The sequence below is a fragment of the Glycine max genome, chromosome 11, assembly GCF_000004515.6.
Source record: "Glycine max cultivar Williams 82 chromosome 11, Glycine_max_v4.0, whole genome shotgun sequence".
In the NCBI taxonomy this organism is placed as follows: Eukaryota; Viridiplantae; Streptophyta; class Magnoliopsida; order Fabales; family Fabaceae; genus Glycine; species Glycine max.
Genome location: NC_038247.2, coordinates 3,699,070 through 3,718,732, shown reverse-complemented (window position 1 = coordinate 3,718,732; position 19,663 = coordinate 3,699,070). Strand labels below are relative to the sequence as shown.

The 19,663-nt window shown below is 30.8% G+C and overlaps 2 protein-coding genes across 2 annotated transcripts; one reads left to right on the top strand and one right to left on the bottom strand.

Moving 5' to 3' along the window:
- The first annotated feature begins 2,705 nt into the window (after positions 1 to 2,705).
- On the top strand, positions 2,706 to 4,851 carry LOC100804350 (peroxidase 51-like). The gene is made up of 4 exons (NM_001254701.2): positions 2,706 to 3,058; positions 3,203 to 3,403; positions 3,518 to 3,683; positions 4,443 to 4,851. The coding sequence occupies exons 1-4, from the start codon at positions 2,843 to 2,845 to the stop codon at positions 4,844 to 4,846; spliced, it is 987 nt and encodes a 328-aa protein (NP_001241630.1). The 5' UTR covers positions 2,706 to 2,842; the 3' UTR covers positions 4,847 to 4,851.
- A 13,034-nt stretch (positions 4,852 to 17,885) lies between these two features.
- On the bottom strand, positions 17,886 to 19,273 carry LOC100802764 (LOB domain-containing protein 38). The gene is made up of 2 exons (XM_003539238.5): positions 18,821 to 19,273; positions 17,886 to 18,719 (listed from the first exon to the last, which is right to left on the bottom strand). Exons 1-2 carry the CDS (start codon positions 19,002 to 19,004, stop codon positions 18,181 to 18,183), a joined length of 723 nt encoding a protein of 240 aa, XP_003539286.1. The 5' UTR covers positions 19,005 to 19,273; the 3' UTR covers positions 17,886 to 18,180.
- Positions 19,274 to 19,663: the final 390 nt, after the last annotated feature.

The window sequence follows — 19,663 nt, the reverse complement described above, 5'->3', positions numbered from 1 at the left end:
ACTAAAGATGAAAAGTAATAATTTGTTATTCAAAGTCATTGTTTTTGATTGCTTATTTAATAAATTTTTAATTAATTTATTTATGCAAACTAATCGTTTTATATTAGTAGCACGGTATAAAAGTGCATGCTCAAATTGTTAATGTGCTATTACCGACGAACTTCGTTTTATCCTCCCTCTGATATCTAAAAGAAAAAGAACTTTGTTGTATATGAAATGTCTTGTTATAGATAGTCAAAGTTGTCGATAAAATAATTTTGAAAAAAAAAACCAACAATCTATTAACCTAATTGTTCACATGTATTGATGAAAAGGTCCATTTTTTAATCAAAATGATGTATTTTTTTCATAAATTATCAAAATAGATAGATCTTAAAAAAAGTTATAAAAATGGATAAATTATTTTTTTAAAAGACGATTTTAACACGAAAAAATCGTACTTCCAAACAGTTTCACTTTCTTACTTTTTGTTTTCTAATAAAAAACAAACAAATATCCATTTTATGACTGCTTTTTAACTGACACAATTTAAAAAAAAAAACCAGAAAAGTAAAATTTTCTTTTTTGAAAAAGTAAAATTATTTTTTAACCGTCACAAAGACCATATAACTATTTTTGTATTTTTTTTATATTTAAAATATAGCCCTATTGATAATTTATGAAAAAAGCTGCACAATTTTCATACAAAAAGCCAACATGGCCACTGATAGATTTTGAGCCATTGATCCTGACAAGTTAAATTGTACTGTATTAAGTACTAGTAGCTCACAAACGACATTTACTGACAACTGGTTGACCGTTGAAAATATTTGGTTAATAAGTAATAACAACTCACTTTTTTTTTTTTTAAGGAATGTCAAATTTCAATCAAAATAAAAAAATGCCAAAATCTCTCCTTTTAAAATCATAATAGATAGGTTAAAATCTTTCAATTTTTGGACTTGAAATTTTTTAAAAAATATTTTATATTTCAAATTCATCACAAATCTCCAAATATTTAGATAAAAATAATAATTTGATACTTAAGTTAATTAATTACGACTCACTTAAGGAATTTATACTAAATATATATTTTTAAAATCTGATCAAACATAAATAAAGTACCAATCCACACTGGTTTTAGTTTAAATTAAGACCTAATCACACTTATTCACACCACTTCAAGTATATATCCAATACTCAAATCTATATCTAATCAATTCATCGGCCGATCCAGGTCTACAACCCTACTCAAATGCTCAACAACAGATTTTAAATTTTAAGGCAGCACAAGATATTACTATCCAATAATCGAAATAATAGTAGAAAAGAGGGAAAGTATATCCAACAAAAAAATTGACATTACATACAGTATAAGGTACCCGTGTCTCAACAGTCGAACTAAACTTCTGCTAGCAACAGAATAACTTTCAAACAAAGATAAAATGTTAAATTTTTTTATAAGAGTAAAGTTTCCTGTATCATTATTCATCTGTGATGTACATATGTATACGTGTGTGGTGGTTCTCCTACTCAAAACACACATTATCCGCTGCAAGGCGAGGTCTGTTAATTTTATTAATTTATGAAGATCGGAAATATTCACGGATTGCCTCACGTTCTTGACGCGTCACACAAATTTTCTAAATAATCATTTTTTAAAAATTTTCCCCTCAATAAAAAAAGTTGTCCTTCTGGTTTACTGCTTTTCCCACCAGCAGCAACCTCAAATAAAATTTTCTAGTTCTTTGTTAAAAGTATATTTCAACGGCACTTTATTGGACTACTGCTCAGTATTTGAATTAAAGCTTATGAACTTAATAGTAGATAAATTTAATATTATAAAGTTGATTTGAATTAAAAATATAAATTAACAAAGTAATTTATATTTCAGAGCACGTATTATTTTTTTAACATAATGAATATTATTTATAAAATACTAATAAAAATGATTTTAGACGTATAATTACAAAAAAAATATGACTTTTCTTATTTAAATATTAAGTTAAAAATATGACTTTCCTTATTATTATTAAAGATAATAACGATGTGACGAAATTCTATCCTTAGTAAAGGCAACAAAACGTTAATTACTTACAGATGCAAGTTTGGATTTAAATTTGATTTTGTCTTTAACAATGGAAGTCACATTAGAATTATATACTTACTCATTATGTTATGGAATTTTAGCATTGGTGGTAGTTTTCATGTAGCGAATGAGTCAAGGAATGTGGAAGCAAACATATAGGACCCCAAAGCAACCAAACTGGCTAACACACTTTATTTCTGCTACCTGAGGAGGGCAAGGAAAGCAAGCTTAACGTGAATGCCACTCCACATTCTTGGTGTGCTAAATGTTAGCAGCCCCTGCTCACTCACTTTTCTTGGTATACTCTGCTCTCACTTTACCAACTTTGGTCCACAAAATTTTAGAATTTGGGAATTTAGGATTCGAACCAGGTCCCTCCCTGGTCTAAATGCAATTTTACGCAAAGCAATTTAATTTCACTTGGACAAAACTATATAATTGAGATGAAGGCGGACACAGAACAGAACCGAACCAACCTCACTACTAGTGTCGGTCTCTTTCTTTTTGGCCATAATTAATAATGTCACTTTCAAAGTGCATCAGCATCATTCTTCTATTATTATTCAAGATTAACTTTCTTGCTGTAAAAATAGTTTAAAAGATTCTAATACAACTGGCTCGTGACCCCGACAACTTCATAGCTAGTATGGTAATGTACTAATATATTCCCCTCAACCCCCCCTTGCACTTTTCCACTTAAGCCATCACTCACATTATTCACTCACTTCCCCCCTCTTCATTTTGTAGTCCTCCTTTACCTGCAAAAAACAGCAGATGGCTCAGCTTAACCTCATACTTATCTGGTTATTTTTATTGAGTCTGTGCCTTTATTCATGTCCTACTTCGGCCCAGTTAAGTAGACACCACTATGCAAAAACATGCCCCAATGTTGAAAACATTGTCAGAGAAGCAGTCAAAAAGAAGTTTCATCAAACATTTGTTACGGTTCCTGCTACCATTCGTCTCTTCTTCCATGATTGCTTCGTGCAGGTAATCAATCAATTGCATGCATTTCATTCATTCACCATATAAATGCTAAAAAGAAAGTAAAAGAGAAAATCCCCCCATTAATCACAGTATCTTCTAGCTGAACAAATCAAATTCTATTTATGCTTTGTTTGTAATATTACACAGGGTTGTGATGCCTCGGTTTTGGTTGCATCCACAAAAAACAACAAAGCAGAGAAGGATCACCCAGATAATGTTTCACTAGCTGGAGATGGATTTGACACAGTGATTAAAGCAAAAGAAGCAGTTGATGCAGTTCCATTGTGCAGGAACAAAGTTTCATGTGCTGATATTTTAGCCTTGGCAACCCGTGATGTTATTGAACTGGTTTGTTTGTTCATGAATTACTCTTACTTTAATTGAAAAAACATTTGATTTTAGTGATGTGAGACTGTGAGTAATAAGGAGCTTTGTTGAATTATAATGGAATTGCATCTTCAGGCCGGTGGGCCTTTCTACGAGGTTGAATTGGGAAGATTTGATGGGCTAAGATCTAAAGATTCAGATGTAAACGGGAGGCTGCCTCATCCAGAGTTCAACTTGAACCAGCTCAATTCACTGTTTGCGGCCAACGGTCTCACCCAAACGGAAATGATAGCTCTATCAGGTAATGCGCGTGCTCTGCACTTTCCAGCCAAATAATTGGATTCTAAACATGTGTCTTCACTCTTCACACATGATCTGTGTTCCCCAGTGAATCCCATTATTGGGTTTCAAAGTAACGGGTACATTTTATGAATTTAAATTTGATCCACTATCTTTCAACTCCCAATCATGTCTTAGTATGTTATTTAAAAAATATAATCAAATCTAAGTATGTGAATTAATCAACATGTTGTTAACTAGTTTAAACTCTTTAAATAAATTTTTAGGTTCGAATATTAGTTACTAACAAAAACAAAATCAGTAAATATTTGTATTGCTTTTATTCTTATTAAATGCATAATTATAAATAAATTTTATACTTAGTACTAACATTGGACAGAAATTAATCTTTTGAAAAAGGTTTCGTAGAAAAATTTTGAATCCTCTTATTAATCTCTCAACTTTTTTTTATATGAGAGGTATTGAATATTCTTTACATTTTTAAGTTATTGATATTTTTATTTAATATTTATTTATAAGATGGTAGAAAGTTTTGTAGAAGAATAGAACATCACTTAGTTTAGTATTCTTGAATTGCTTTATTAAACAAGAATGCAAAATACTGAATAAATATAACTTAGTGTAGGATTATTTTCCTAATGGATATATGAAATTTCGTTCTTGAAAAAATTCAAAAAGAGATATCATGGGGGATGAATGAAAAAGAAAAGTCAAGGTAATCATAGTTTGATTTCTTTTTGATAAATGATTCACACTACAGGTGCTCACACTGTTGGATTCTCCCATTGCAACAAATTCACGAACAGAGTATACAATTTCAAGAGCAAAAGTCGAGTGGACCCTACACTGAACGAGAAATACGCAACACAGCTAAAGTCAATGTGCCCAAGGAATGTGGATCCAAGGATTGCAATCGATATGGACCCAAGCACTCCACGGTCATTCGACAATGTTTATTTCAAGAATCTTCAGCAAGGGAAGGGCCTCTTCTCTTCAGACCAAGTTCTCTTCACGGACTCAAGATCCAAGGCCACTGTAAATGCATTTGCTAGTAGCAGCAAAATCTTCCATGCCAACTTCGCCGCTGCTATGACCAAATTGGGCCGAGTTGGAATCAAGAATGCACAGAATGGAAACATTCGCACCGATTGTTCAGTCATTTAATTTAAGAAGGGACAACAGATTATTATCAAGTCAGGGGAATTCGTTATTTATATTAGTTACCCTGTGTTTAAAATAATAAGTACTGAAAGTATTTAATTTCTCAATTGCCATGATTCCTCTGTTTTGTTTTCTCATAAATTCTTCCCTTTAGATTATCCACTTGTAACTACTTGGTTAACTACATCAAACACTTTAAAAGTAACCTTCTTCGTGTAGAAAAACTCATTCGTCTCTATATCTCTCCTATGAAATGTGAACAGACCTTACTATTTGAAGCCTCTGCGTGTTTATGCACCCAAGACTAACGGATTATATATCTCTCTAATGAAATGTTGACCTCCTCATTTTCAAGTCTTTTTATACTTACACAATTGAGGCTGAGGGACTCTCTACCATTAGGTTCTTATCGGATCAAATAGCCTAAGGTTTATTGACTCGGATGTCAAACAATCTTGCTCAAATACGATAATATTATATAACTCATACTAAACCTAAAAAAAGACAAGATTATACTTTCACACTTGAATATTTCTGGGTGATTTCCTTTCTCCGAGGCACGACCTAGTTACGACAACAGTCTCCAAATATATTCAAAGATATTTGGACATGGCTAGGATATCCATCCCATGGCTTAATTCACAATATGGTGTAAATGGCTATTACAAAGATTCTGCTAGCACTATATCTTGCAAAGACCCGAGCAATTACATCAAATATCTCAGATAAGAAGCAAAGAAAAACCATATAATTTATAGAACCAACCACAAATTCCACTATTACTTTATGTGCAACTCGACAAGTAACATTAAGGTCTTAGTCTCAATGAAAATTGAAAAAAAGATATACAATATTTTTTTCGAGTTCTACACGGCATAGCTTGCTGCTCACCTTATCTTGGAAATTGCTAAAATTTTGTATTGGTCTTCAGATTCATAATTAAATAAAATAGTCGTTACATAGCTATTTCGGCATGATCATAATCTTTTCTTATAATGCCTTGTGGTTTCTTTGAACGCCAACAAATTTACTGTTCCGTCTGCATTGTTGTGTGATTTTGTATGGACTTGTGAAACATGTCATACAGTTCATCATAAATAAAATTATAAATACAATGAGTTAAAGACTCTGAATCAAATCAAAATTCAACTTATTGCTTGGGTAGCTAATGAAAAGAACGTAATTGCACATTAGAGTCTTGTACCCGTCAAAAGAAAAAGAAAAAAAAGAACACTTGCATGCATTTCAACTTTAATGAATTCCAACCCGTGGTAAAAAGAGCCTTACCTTACCCACCAAATGTTATATCATAATGATCAAAACTTACAAGACTCTAACATTGACATAATTCAAACCTCTGGACCCCTTAACAGTAAAAGGTAAACTCACAAAAAAGAAAAAACTAAATGGAGGAAGGAGCAGGGAGTTTATAAATACGAAGACCAATTTGCATACAGAGCAAAAAATTGGGTGACAGCCAGATTTCAAATGCAAAATTTCTTTAGTGGTTTTCATAAAAGCTGAGACAGAGAAAGCTACTCTGGTTCTACAATCGCACCAGAGAAAATTCCTTTTTGTTTTGGGCTCTATCGATCTAACCCTGATTTGGTTTGTTGCTTCCTGTACTTCCCAAATTGATTCTGCACTCTTTTTGGAATGTTTTTTTTACATTTCGGATTGGCCATTCCAGAAGCCAAAAAGGGAGTGCAGAAAGCAATAACCCCTGAGTTGGCCCTTATTTTTCTCCTTTCAAAAGAAGAGCATTTGAATCTGATAACTCCTATTGTATTTTGGAATGAACTTTTTGGAATACAGCGAGAGATACAAGATTTAATAGTGGGAATGCAGGAAACAAATGCGAAGAAGCACCATGACACCAACGTTTCAGGGTTAAAGCCCATAACTTGGGCAGCCTTTAACGAACAATGTGAAAGAGTTAACTAAACCAATAAGGCTTTGAAAGTTGAAACTAATGCTGGACCAGAACCAGAAACTACAACTACTTATCACAAAAGTAAAAAAGTAAATCTAGTTATTGTAATCAGGGTTTTGTTAATTGGTCTGCTAATATGATGCCAAAATGAAGACTTATCCTCCAATGGATGCATTGTCCCTCTCAGTTAGCTCCTTTTAGGTTAGCAGCCAGACATAATGGGAGTGATCCGTATTAAAATTTAGCTTCGGTCTTTTTTCTTTCTTCTTTTTTTGATGAATCCCAAAAATGTTGATGTCACTTAATTCATATTGAAACATAAGAAATTTAGAGAGATTTATATTGACAAAATCAATACACGACTTTATGAAAAGGGTGATATTAGGTGTAATTTCATTAAACTTTAAGTTGCTTGTTCCGATTCTAAAAGAAAACGTGTGTTTCGGACTAAACCATGGCAAAGCCCAATGATTCGGCTCTACCAATCCAATAACTTTTTAGAGACTTTCAAGTTTCACTTCACTTTTTTTTAATGTATTTCTAATTAAATAAAAATATTCCGGACAAATTAAAATTAAGTGTTTATGGTTGGCAATTTTTGAATATTTGAGTTTATTGTTTTGATCCATGAAATAACACCAATATTCTGAATGTTTTCAAGCGAGGAATGGTTCCTTGGGTGTTTGTTTAATTAGATTCTTTTTTTGTCTGCTGGGGAAAAAGAATAATTATACGAAAATTTTTAATATGGCGACTAATAGTTTTTATTAAACAAAGAGGAATTACCGAATTAAACAAGCTTGATTTTCGGATATTAAAAGGTTGTCATTTATATTCAATTTTTTTTATTAGTAGTATTTTCTTAACTGTATCACCAAGTTTTTTTTTTTTTTTGGTGAAGCTACCAAGCTAACAAAACTCACAAAAGTACTTTAATAACCATCCCATGTGGGCATGTGGCCGTGCATATACTTCTCGTAAGCAGTCATGTTGAGGTTTATGAAAAAATATACTAGCTAATTAAACCAGTTGATGAATTAAGGAACGTTATAGATGCATTGGGTAAACTGTTTGTCTTTTTTTTTTTTCCTTCTTGTTGAAGCATATTTCTGAGGTGTGGTATCATTTATCTTTGAGTATGCCTGCTTATAGGGATAGATTATATTCTCTCCTAGCTAACCGCTAATTCTTTTTATGCTAAAATATTGTTTGTTTAGTCAAAAGAACAAGATTGAAAGAAGACAAAAGAAAATAGGTTCTTGGGCTAAGACTGTTCTTCCAAGTCTCAAAACATTCTTCTAGAAATTTGAAACTCCTTTCAAAATTTTATATAAAAACTCATGGTATCATATCTTTAAAAAAATTAACAATTAGTGCTTATCAGTACAAAAGATTTATGTGTAAATTTTCACAAAATCCACATCTTATTTTTCAAGTACTCTTTCAAAAGTCGGTCATAGAATTCATCAAATTAATTTTGAAGTTTACTAAAATGTCATTTACTACTACTAATTTAATTCGCAGAATTCTTTAAAATGTTTTTCATATCCACTTGCATTACCAAAAGAACCAAAATATCTTCTCATACTTAGCACCCCTTCCTATAAATCTTGACCCTTCTGAATGTTAGTGGTATTTATGACTTGTCTTTTTTTTTGTACATATTTATGACTTGTTTTGTCACGTTTATTTTGATTAAAGTTAATTAATTTCGGTGTCTTAAGTTTTACAAATAAAAATTTATATACTTTGCATTGATAAAATGTTTATATTCTACTTTAAATTTTTGCAATTTAGTTTGAAATCTATATAATAACATATAATAAAACTATTTAGTATAATATATGAAATTTATTTGATGTTATTTATCAAAAATATATTTAAATTTTATTTTTACTTAATGAGTTTTACAATTTAATTACATATTATCCAAGGAAAAATGCTAACGGCTCACTCTAACATACTAATACTTTGCCTTTTGAAACTTTCTTTGATTAGTTGAAATAATTTTTTTTATATATTTTAATTAATTTCATTAGTTAATTCGTGGGTTATCATTTTTAATGTATTTTTTATTTTAAATATTTTTGTAACTTTACTAAAGTTAACCCAACTTGTAACGCATTACAAGTTGACAAGATGGATTGAATCGGATTAAATTAGACATGAATTGTGAGTTGGGTAACATATTTAATATTAAAAGTAAGATAAAAATTATAAAATAAAAGTATGATAAATTTTAATTCTGTGAAATATTTATTGTACACCAAATAATAAAAGGAGTTAAATTTTTTACGTAAACCATCACAGAAGTGTATATTGAACATTATATTATTGTGACTTGTTTTTTTAACTTTTGAAGTGTTTTATAGAAGAGGAGAGAAACATAAAAAATGTGATAAGATCAATGTTAAAAACAAAGTATATATGACTCACTAGTACCACATGATGACATGAATAAGGGGAAGGGAAAAAAAGAAAATGCTAAGAAACGAGTTTTCCTACCTTTTAAGGATGGTTGGAAATTGTAATGAAATGGGACCAAAAATTCTATTGCTAATGGGTGGTCGTCATTTAGAATTGATGTCAAAAAGTTGTCTACCCACATATATGGTCATGGATATTATCCCACATTGCTCTGAGAGCACGTATCTACAAATTTAGAATAGTATCTTATATGGCTACATTTTCTGGTGCATGTTACTTATGAGCGTACTGAAGTTTTCTCTTCATCTGCTCCTATCATTACCAACCAGTCACTGAAGATATAATGAGAGTTGGGCAACACAAGGAAACCATGATGTGGTGAGCGGACACGTGAATATTAGTCCCTGTATTAATCCCACGCCTCAGATTTAACATGTAATTATGCTCGTTAAACAGCCATAAGCACGATGCAAAGTCACAGACTGAGAAAGAAACATATGCAAAGCTTCGCGAATTGAATATATCACAATTCACAAGAACCATATTTTATGCTACTTTCTTTTGCAATGGCTATATTAACGTGGAACTTATTCAAAATTTAAGAGCGTTATTTGGTATTATTTTTTTATTAATAAATGTTAATTATTAGTTTGTAACAAAAGGAATTAAACTGAGGATATTTTATTTTGTTAATGGTCCAATCAATTTTATATCTTCTTATTCAATACTACATGAGCATATGTTATGTTAAATAGAAAATGAAATATTAAATCAATTGGATAATCAGCATTATACATCGATAATTGTTGTGGTTGTCGCAACTTGGATGGAAGGACCTCGTACCTTTATACCTCGAGGACACTGGTGGAGTAGAGCCAATCATAATAATAGAAATTGGAAAATAGCACCCTGTGGAGTTGGAATGTGGAATAGAAGAAGCGACTTTAAAATCATTTGAAGGGCCATATTTTGGGGGTCAAGGAAAAAAGACCAATGTCTGGCCTTGCGTGCAAACAGATAACATAGCCATTCAAGAGTTGCAATCGCATTCCTAAAAAAAGAATAAGATAATTAAATTAATTGGTAACTGCCAAGCCAAGCATTACATAGCACATCGAAGGGAATCTTAGAGCAGCAAATTAGAGTGTGACAACGTCATCCGCATTAATTCACTCTCAGCTAGACCCAACTTGCTCGCCACAACTTGCAAATACTAAATAAAATTCCAAACATTACCCCCAATTATCGCTCATCATATAATCGTATCAGTCACACGAATAATAAATTAAATAATGTATATACCCGAACCGTATTCTTATCTATTTTTCACTTTATTTGTATCTTTCAATCATATCATTTACAAAAAAGCTTCATGGAAATTAAGGTTCTATAAATACGTACTCAGAAAGAGAAAGAAATAATAATGAAAAATGTAGATGTCATATATAATAGTATAATGTAATAAAAAAAATAGTTGAGTGTTAATACCATTTTTAGTGAAATTTGCATTAAAAACGAACATTATCTCATTCAAAGGTTGCTTAAAAAGCTCATTCATTGACAGCGTAAGAAATAAACAGAATATTTTAGTCTAAATTTATATAAATTAAATATTTATTAATTTGTGTGTAAAAATATTAAATAATAAAAAATTAGAAGAGTTGAATACTTATATTATATATTCCTTAGACCCGTCTTGAACAAAACATTTCGACAGACAAGCGAAAGGAAACAAAGAATGTGTTTTTTTTTTTTTTTTTTGTATTCTTTCTTTTAATTTTTTTTTGGGGGGGTTTTCTCCTAACTATAAATGTCTCTCTGTATGATAGGAAGAAAATTAAAGAAGATAAAATAAAAGAAAATTTACAATTTTATTTTCGAAAGACAAACTTTTCACTTTATTTTATTCAATTAAATAAAAGAAAAATGACCACTATCTGCATTTTTTTCCTAATTTTCCCCTCTCTTCCAAAACAAGTTGTAACATGCAAGGAAACATTAAATTAAACATATAATTAAAAGTCTTTATCGGTTGTTTGTATTTTTTAAAAGATATACAACTTTTTAATAAAAAGTAGTTTACAAAAAAGTTATAATAATTAAATAACTTTAAAATTAATAACCATTCAAAAAATATATTTTATCATTTTTTAAAAAAGTTGAAAAATTGTCATAAACATTCAAACATCTGTTTAAATAAAAAACAAATTTATCCTCTCTCTCTCTCTCTCTCTCTCTCTCTCTCTCTCTCTCTCTATATATATATATATATATATATATATATATATATATATATATATATATATATATATAATATGAGAAATAATATTGGTTATACTAGTGGTTTAGTTGACAACACACTGAATATGAATTTGATTCATGTGTAATATATTTTTTTGTGAAAAAATAAGAAGTTTGCAAGTGACTATCCTTTGGATTAAATATTAGTTTCATAACTAACCTAAAAAATTTAATTGTAATGGTTACAAAAGTTTATGTTAGTTTTTTTTTTCTTGGATTTTTTTATTATAATAATATGCATTTCCCCATAAGATAATCATGCTCAAAATATGAGAGACAAAATTCACCTTTATGGGGTTTAAGGCCTAAACGTTTAAGACTTCAACTACATCATTAATTAAGCTAAAATAATATCTTGTATTAATTATTTATTACAAAATATATAATTATTTCTCTAAGTTCAATAAACAGTGGTGAAATACATTAGTGTCGTACACTTCTTGAGGATCTAACTTTGTCTCCCACGAAGAATATTTTAGAAACTTTACTCCTCACATGTATAGTCAATAAAAATTTAAATAATTTTTTTTATTAAAAAGATAATGTTAATAGAAATTCTAGAAAAGCATATAAATTTATTGTTAGTGACTGTGTTTATTAATTCAGTAAAAGAAACTATCTTTATTATTTTTTAATTCTTCTAAATTATTATTTGAGTTTTATAAAAATGGATTGAAGGGAGAGTAAAGATTTATATTCTATACATCAAATACATATTTTTATTAAGGTTATCTTTTGTAAAACTAGCTGAAAAAGTAATGAAAAATTTTAAGTTAATTTATTAAATAAAAAATATTTTGTAAAATTAGTTGTCGAAGTGAGTAAAAATGATAAAATGACATATTTAAAAGGAATAATGAGAAAATTAAATAAACATCTTAAAGATAAAAATGAAATAAAATATAAAAAATATAAGTTAAAAACTAAATGTTTTAAAAACGTTAATTTTTAAAAAATAATAAAAATTACTTAAAATTTTATTTACCAACTAATAAATAAAGGTAGTAACTACTTGAAATAAGTGCCCAACATAACCTAAGTTTTAAATTTGTATTATATCTTTTAACGAAAAGTGTTTTATTACAGTTAACAATATTTGTAATATGATAAAGTTAATTTTTTGAAAGAAATTATTTTCATGTAAAAGTCTGAAACTCCAAATTTAATTTGAAAAATTAATCTTAAAAAAAAAAATTGAAAAAATAATCATGTAAAGTAAAACTTGTATTGAAAAGTTATGCTATGTTTTTGAGAAGGAAAGAAAGAAAATGGGAAGAGGGGAAAAAAAACTACAAGCAAAAGAGTCCAGTGGGTTGAGTTAGGAAAACATTTTTATTAGGAGGCCGGAGCTAGAGAGAAGGATATTTAACTTGAGCCAGAAGATATCTTTTTGTTCAATAGCGAGACTGCATCCGCACCAAGAAGCTTGGAATTTGTCGTGTTCGCCAAAATTAATTGTTGAAAGGGAACGTTGGTGAAATCCGCGTCACAGCTTTGCTCTCTTTGTCCTCCTTCGAATAATTTTGCTTGCCACATCCACTTTTCATATTCCATGTTTTTGTCCACGTGCCAGCCCCATATATGCACCTATTCTTTATTCTCTTCCTCGTTTGAGAAGACACCAGATTTTTTTTCCCATTCTTTCTACAATAATATCCTTACGTATTTGTGTGACTGTGTCTGCTACTCTCTTTAATTTAACTTTTTTTTTTTCGATAGCCACCTAAGTCATTATTAGTGTCTGTTTGGATTGTCATTCCAGATATATTAAAATTTGTTTACATTTTCTAAAACTAAAAATGGAGTTTTTTTTTTTGTTAAAATCAATTTTAAATCGAAGTGATTTATATTTTAATGTTTCTGTTAAAAGCAAATTAAAAATAAAACTTCGTATAAAAAAATTATGCATCGAAATTTTACTCAGAATTGATTTAACTTAATCAGTTTTCCATTCAAAATCAATTGTTCAATATTTTTCTGATGAGTACCATTTATTCAATATATTATACTTCTAAACTATTGAATATTGATCTAAAATCATGTTAGATGTTTAAATATGACTCTAAATGACCATTCTAAACATGTAACAATTCATTCTATTACATTGACTAACATGAAAAAGGTCAACATTAACATCGACATCACATTGTCCAAATATACTATAGGCAACAACTAAAACATTAACAGCAACATAACATCCATAAGCATTATCTAGATTAAATAAAAATTATAAAATAATATTATAACCATTTTTATGCTTAAAATATCAGTTTACCATGTGTTAAAATTATCTGACAATTATTTTGTACCTTGACTGTTTTTATTAATTATTCATCGTTATGTTGCTTTGTAATTATCCTTTTGATTTTTCGGTTATTTTTTGAGTCCTACAAAAATTTAAATCTAAATATAATTGGTAACTTGGAGTTTGATTCAACTTTCTTAGAATTTCCTTTTTAGACTTGCACACAACTTTTCACGAATCGTCAAAAATAATACACACATATACATGTAGTGACGATATTAATTATGTCAAAACTAAAGGTGTTACAACCTACAACCTTTTAGCCTCTAAAAATGACAAAAATTGTTTCCTTCCTTCCATTTTTTATCATTTGTATCTCTTGGGAAATAGAGAGATGGTAGTTAATTCTTCTTTAAAAAAAACGATACGACTTTTAAATGGAGAAGTGTTTTTTAAAGTAGAAAAGTGATTGAAAAGTGAGATCATGAAGGTCTTAGAGAAGTGATATTTTCTTTAAAAAAACAGTGGAGAAGACGAGAATTTTTTTTTGTTAATAACAGTGAAATACCAAAAATAGTAAAAGCTCTAGATTAACAGCCATTTGGTCATAGTGAAAAAGACAGATTGTTTCATGATTTTTCAGACGTCGGCAATGGTAAGTTTTTTTTTTTTAGTAATTACCACAAGTAAGATAGATGTTTGGGTGTGTTTGCTTTGTCCGTTGAGGTGTGGTGACATGAAGTCCAATGCACATTCATCCTAAAAAAATAAAGAAGTGTAATATTTACTGGAAACGAAGGTTGAACTTAAATGTATGGTAACATCCACAATTCAAATAGAACTTAATTGTTTATTGTTTTGGTGAGTCTTAGAGACATGTTTGGGGAGCCTTTGAAATTTATTTTACCTAAACTTTTTAAATAAAAAAGCAGATGTTAATTGAAATGCTTAGACCACATTGTGAGATATATTTTGACTATTTTTTATTTGACTAAAATATTATTTTGGTATATTATATTTTCATATTTTTCTTTTATTTTAGTCCTTTGTAGATGAATCCAAATTGGTTATTTAATCTTTTCTAATGAAAAAAATATCCTCTAATCTATTAAACGATCACACGACATTAAATTTATCAGTATTATTTAATTATATTTTTGGTGATTCAAAATTATAAAAAATTACTCGTTTGAAGTATTTCAATATGCAATATTCACTTTGTTCATTTTTATAAAACATTATTTTGAAATTTTCATGTCTTTTTTTATAAGACTTTTCTAATTATTTTTTAATTAAAATACCGTGAATTATTATAGTTCATAAATAATAAATTTTATAAATGATCTTCTTCTCTATGAGGATTGTAGAATGAAAGAATTTAATTTTAAAAATTAAAACTCTACTATCACTATTATTTCTCTCCATGCATAATAATTTAAAAAAACATAATAAAATTAAAACTCTACTATCACTATTATTTAAGGGAATAATTTAAAAAAAAAACATAATAATTGTAGTCAAATTTAATATTAATTCCTTAAATTAACTAATTATTAATAAACATAAATTAGTCAACAACATTTTTTTTATAAAAAGGATAAAGAGACTAAAGAGTATTAAACATCTTAATTGGATTTGGGTATAACAAATTTTGAAGATATTAAACTATGGAAAGTGAAATTATGAAAATTTTAAAAGAGTAAATATAAATGCTCTGAAAGTGAATAGTGTGAAGCACATGATGTCATAAATGGGTGTAGATTAGGTGTGGTGGTGTTGGTGAGAAAGAAAGAGAGTAAATTTTCCAACGTAGGAGGAGACGAGGCTAGGTGAGGCGCATGGAGAGTGGATAGAATTTGAGTTGGAATGACATTACCTTACCTTACCCGTTGAACATGTTATGTACCTCATTGCTTGATGGGGTCCATGCCAAATGCGGCGAGACGCAGCATTGCATCAAAATTAATAAAGCCATTTGCGCTACACTTGCTTTCCTTTCCATTCTTATTATTGGATTATCTGCTATTTAGCAAAATATTGTAATTTGAGTGGTTTTGTGGTCAAGTGGCTCCCACTAGCTCCCCCATTCTGGACTTGGATGACAAACAAAACAAAAGCTAGAAAGATATTTAATTTAAATCAAATTGAAACAAAAAAAAAAGTAAAAATGTCTCATACTACAAATAAGGCAAAGAATATAAAAAGAAAGTAAAATTTGAAATTGTTGTAAATATTAAAAGTTACTAGCTTAGAAGTAATTAAAAAACAAAATGTGAAAGATAACTACAAAAGAAACATCAATGCAAATGTCTCGTTTTAATAATATTTTATTATTATTATTAGTAAGAAATATTTATTAGTTTTGTTGATCACTAATTTTTGTCAAAAAAATTTACTTGATTATTTTTTGTGAAATCTATTCTTTTCATCATATTTTTTCATCTCAAGATTTATTTAAGAGATTAAATTTAATATCACTCAAATCAATGAATCATTCCTATCTAATTTAATTTGATTGTTTCTCTTTTGGGTTTCTTCATGACCCAATTAGTAAAAAAATAAAATAATAGAGATGAATTCAAAAATAAAATTTAAAAGTTGATATATTTTTAATCAAGTTTTTAATGAATTACATTTATAAATACTCAAGTTCAAGATATTTATAATAAAATATGTGAATAAATCGATACATGATTATTTCAAATTAAGTTCAAGACACCATATTATATATAATTTTAAGCAATCCAATAATAAAAAAACGAACCTAAATAACTGTCTTAATACAAGTAACTCATTAAAAAACGAGAGGTAAAAATGCTCTAATATATTATGATATTATTTATTTCTCGATTTTTGTTCACTTCTTATTTATGTCATGGTTCTTAAAAAAAATAGACAAAATTATTGTATAAATAGAATTTCTGTTAAACTTAAACTTGTAAGAATTGGACAACACATGAAGAGGACCAAAACTAGAGACTGACGCGAGCCGTGGTCTTTGGCTATGTCTAGGGTAAAGGCAAACGAACAAGGACAAAAAGCAATCAGCAGTTTTATTTGTAGCTCCTCGATTCCTACTCTGTCATTGTAAATTTGTACGTCTCCTTGCATACTCCAAAAGCCACCTAACAAACAAGCTATGCTTCTTTCTCTTTCCCACCCTTTCCCTTCTTTTACTGATTAATTTATTCGTTACTTATCGCTGGATAAACACATAAATCCAAATACTACATTTTTCTATTTTCTCGTTTCTGCGCAGCAGCAACAAGTGCAATTTTTATCATACTCCCCCTCATCGAAGGCGGGGGCTGGAGTCCTAAGATGATTCCAAAACAAAAAGATATCAGTGTTGACTGCACACTTACATGTAAATGCGAGTTCTAAGACTAATTTCAACTGTTCACAAAGTCTATGATTCTTCAAAAAATATCCTTACCAATAAAGTTTTCTTTTTCCGCTGTCCATAAAGTTTTTGAAACTTCAAACTAATACTATATCTTTGCCTTCTCAAACCTCGAACATTTTACACATTTTATTATCTCAGCATTTTTCTTGTATTCTTAATATTAGTCAAACCTGCTGCTTTGAATGATCATTCCAGTCCTCCTAAATAAGTAAAATATATGCATAAGGCTTTCATTAATGGCTTATATCATAATTAAGAATTCGATTTGAAAGTGTTCAAATAAATTATGCGGAAGGAATTTGACTCTAAATTATATTATCACAAGCTATCAGATCCTGACATTTTGAACTGCAGATGCTTGTTTATTTATTTTATACATAAAAAAGCCCAAAACTAAATGGATGCAAAAGCAATTCAATATTGTACTACGTTGAAGGCTTGAATGAATGGCAGGTAAATTCTTACTGAGTCTGAGTCATCAGACCGCTCCCACATGCCGTTTAATAATGGATCGGGTCAAATTCTTTAATTAAGGGCGTAGCTGGTAAAACCATACGCTAATAAATCAAAAGCTGAATATTCATCATCCTTATTAACTCTACTAATTCGTTCAAATTAAGCTCCTATTGTATAAAATTTTACCAATCACCATTAAAACTGTATTCAAACATGTATCGGTTAGATAAATTTCATGTCCCAATTTTTACTCTAGTAAAAATATCGATGAAAATAGAAGAACTATGTATTTAGTTATTTAATATTCATCATTCATGTCCAGTCCCACCATCTTAACATGTTTGATAGATCAAAAGGAAAAAAAAAATTATCACCGACTAACCCTCATCTTTCTCTCCCTGTCTAGAAAGAACAACAGAGAGAAAAATCCTGTGCCGCTATTCTAACAAAATCTCACCGGATTCAATTCCGGGAAAACCTCTTTCTCAAAATAAAGCGTTTAAAAAAAAAAAGGCAAAAAGACGCGTCAGCGAGAACCCTCAAACACGAAACTTAGAGAAAGAGAACTCTCAAATGAAAAGGTTCAGCACTTTCCGGTCTCCGTCGGGAGCGTAGTGATCTCCGATCCCGCTCTCCAAACACGCTGTCGTCGTCCCGGACTCCTCGGAGTTCATCGACGGAGATCCCGGCCAGCGAATTTCCTGCCGGCAGCCGAAGTTCGCCGCGTTCTGCAGAAAACTCGGCGTCAGCCGGAGATTGAGATCCGTCGTCGCCGTCTGAAGCTTGGCGAGCTCTTCAAATCGCTTGCGTTTACCGCCGGAACTACCCTTATCGGACCTCGAACCCGGGAACCGGAAATTCGGGTTCGGATCTCGGACTCTCCACTTGTCGGTACAGGTAACTTCTCCTTCGGAGGCATCATCGGTGGTGGGAGTGGGAGCGTCTAGGCCGAAAAGCTCCGGCATGGGCCTGACGGTGCCGCCACGGAGCACCGTCTCAACCGCCGCCTGGCACACGTGCCAGTTTCCGGTCCACAAAAGTCCCACAGCACCGTTGACAGGGTTCACTGTTCTTCCACACGCTTCGAACAACAGAGATTGAAACAGAGCTGCATAAAGGAAAGAAAAAAATATGAGAGATGAAAAAAAAAACGAAAGAGTGATGAAACTGAGGTGAGGTTAAAAGTTGAAAAGTAAAGAAATTAATTACCGGGCCTTTGGGGTTCGGGGACGTTAGAAATGAAGGACATGAGGTCGGCACGACCGAAGAATTTGGCAACGAAGACAGTGGCATGGCCTTGTGCTTCGGGCGTATCGATCCACTGTAGACACGGCCGCAGAATACAAGACTCGCTGCAACCCTTTCGAAGGACGCGGCACCCGTTGCAACTCATGCCTCTTTGGGGAAAGAAAAAAATAACCTCGAGTTAGGAGAGTGTGTGGTTTGTGTTTTGTTGTGGTTCTACCCTCACATGAAAGAGATTGAGAGAGAGAAGAAAAACGGGGAAAGGAAGACGGAGAAACTGAGAATGGAACTTGAGGGGATGTGCATTTGGGGTATAAATAAACGTTAACGGGACGGGAGGGTTGGGTTGGGTTGGGTTGAGAGTTAACTAGGGTTAGGTTAGTTGAGAGTTGAGAGTTGAGAGCGAGAGTGAGAGTGAGAGTGTCTGTCTGCGTGCGCTAGTTGCCTCTTTTCTGTTGTATGTATGGAAGGGTGAGATTCCAAGGACTTGGGCGTGAGCGGCTCCGTGTCTCCGCGGATGGATGTTCCTCCACCGTTGGATTCAGATATTGATGAGTGCCTGTCCTTTTCACCTCATGAACGATACTCTTACTTGCGTTTCGTTTCCTCCATGCAACTCTTCCTAATTTTTCTTGCCTTTTTTAATTTAGACGATAATAATGCTTCTACATTTTACTAATATTTATATCCTTTTTAATTACCAGAAGGAAAAAAACTAAAATAAAGAAGAGGACTACAGAGTGTGCTCTCTTTTTGGCACTTTGGAGGTAGAATATTTGTTCGGGGTAGTTTAAATTTTCGGTAAAA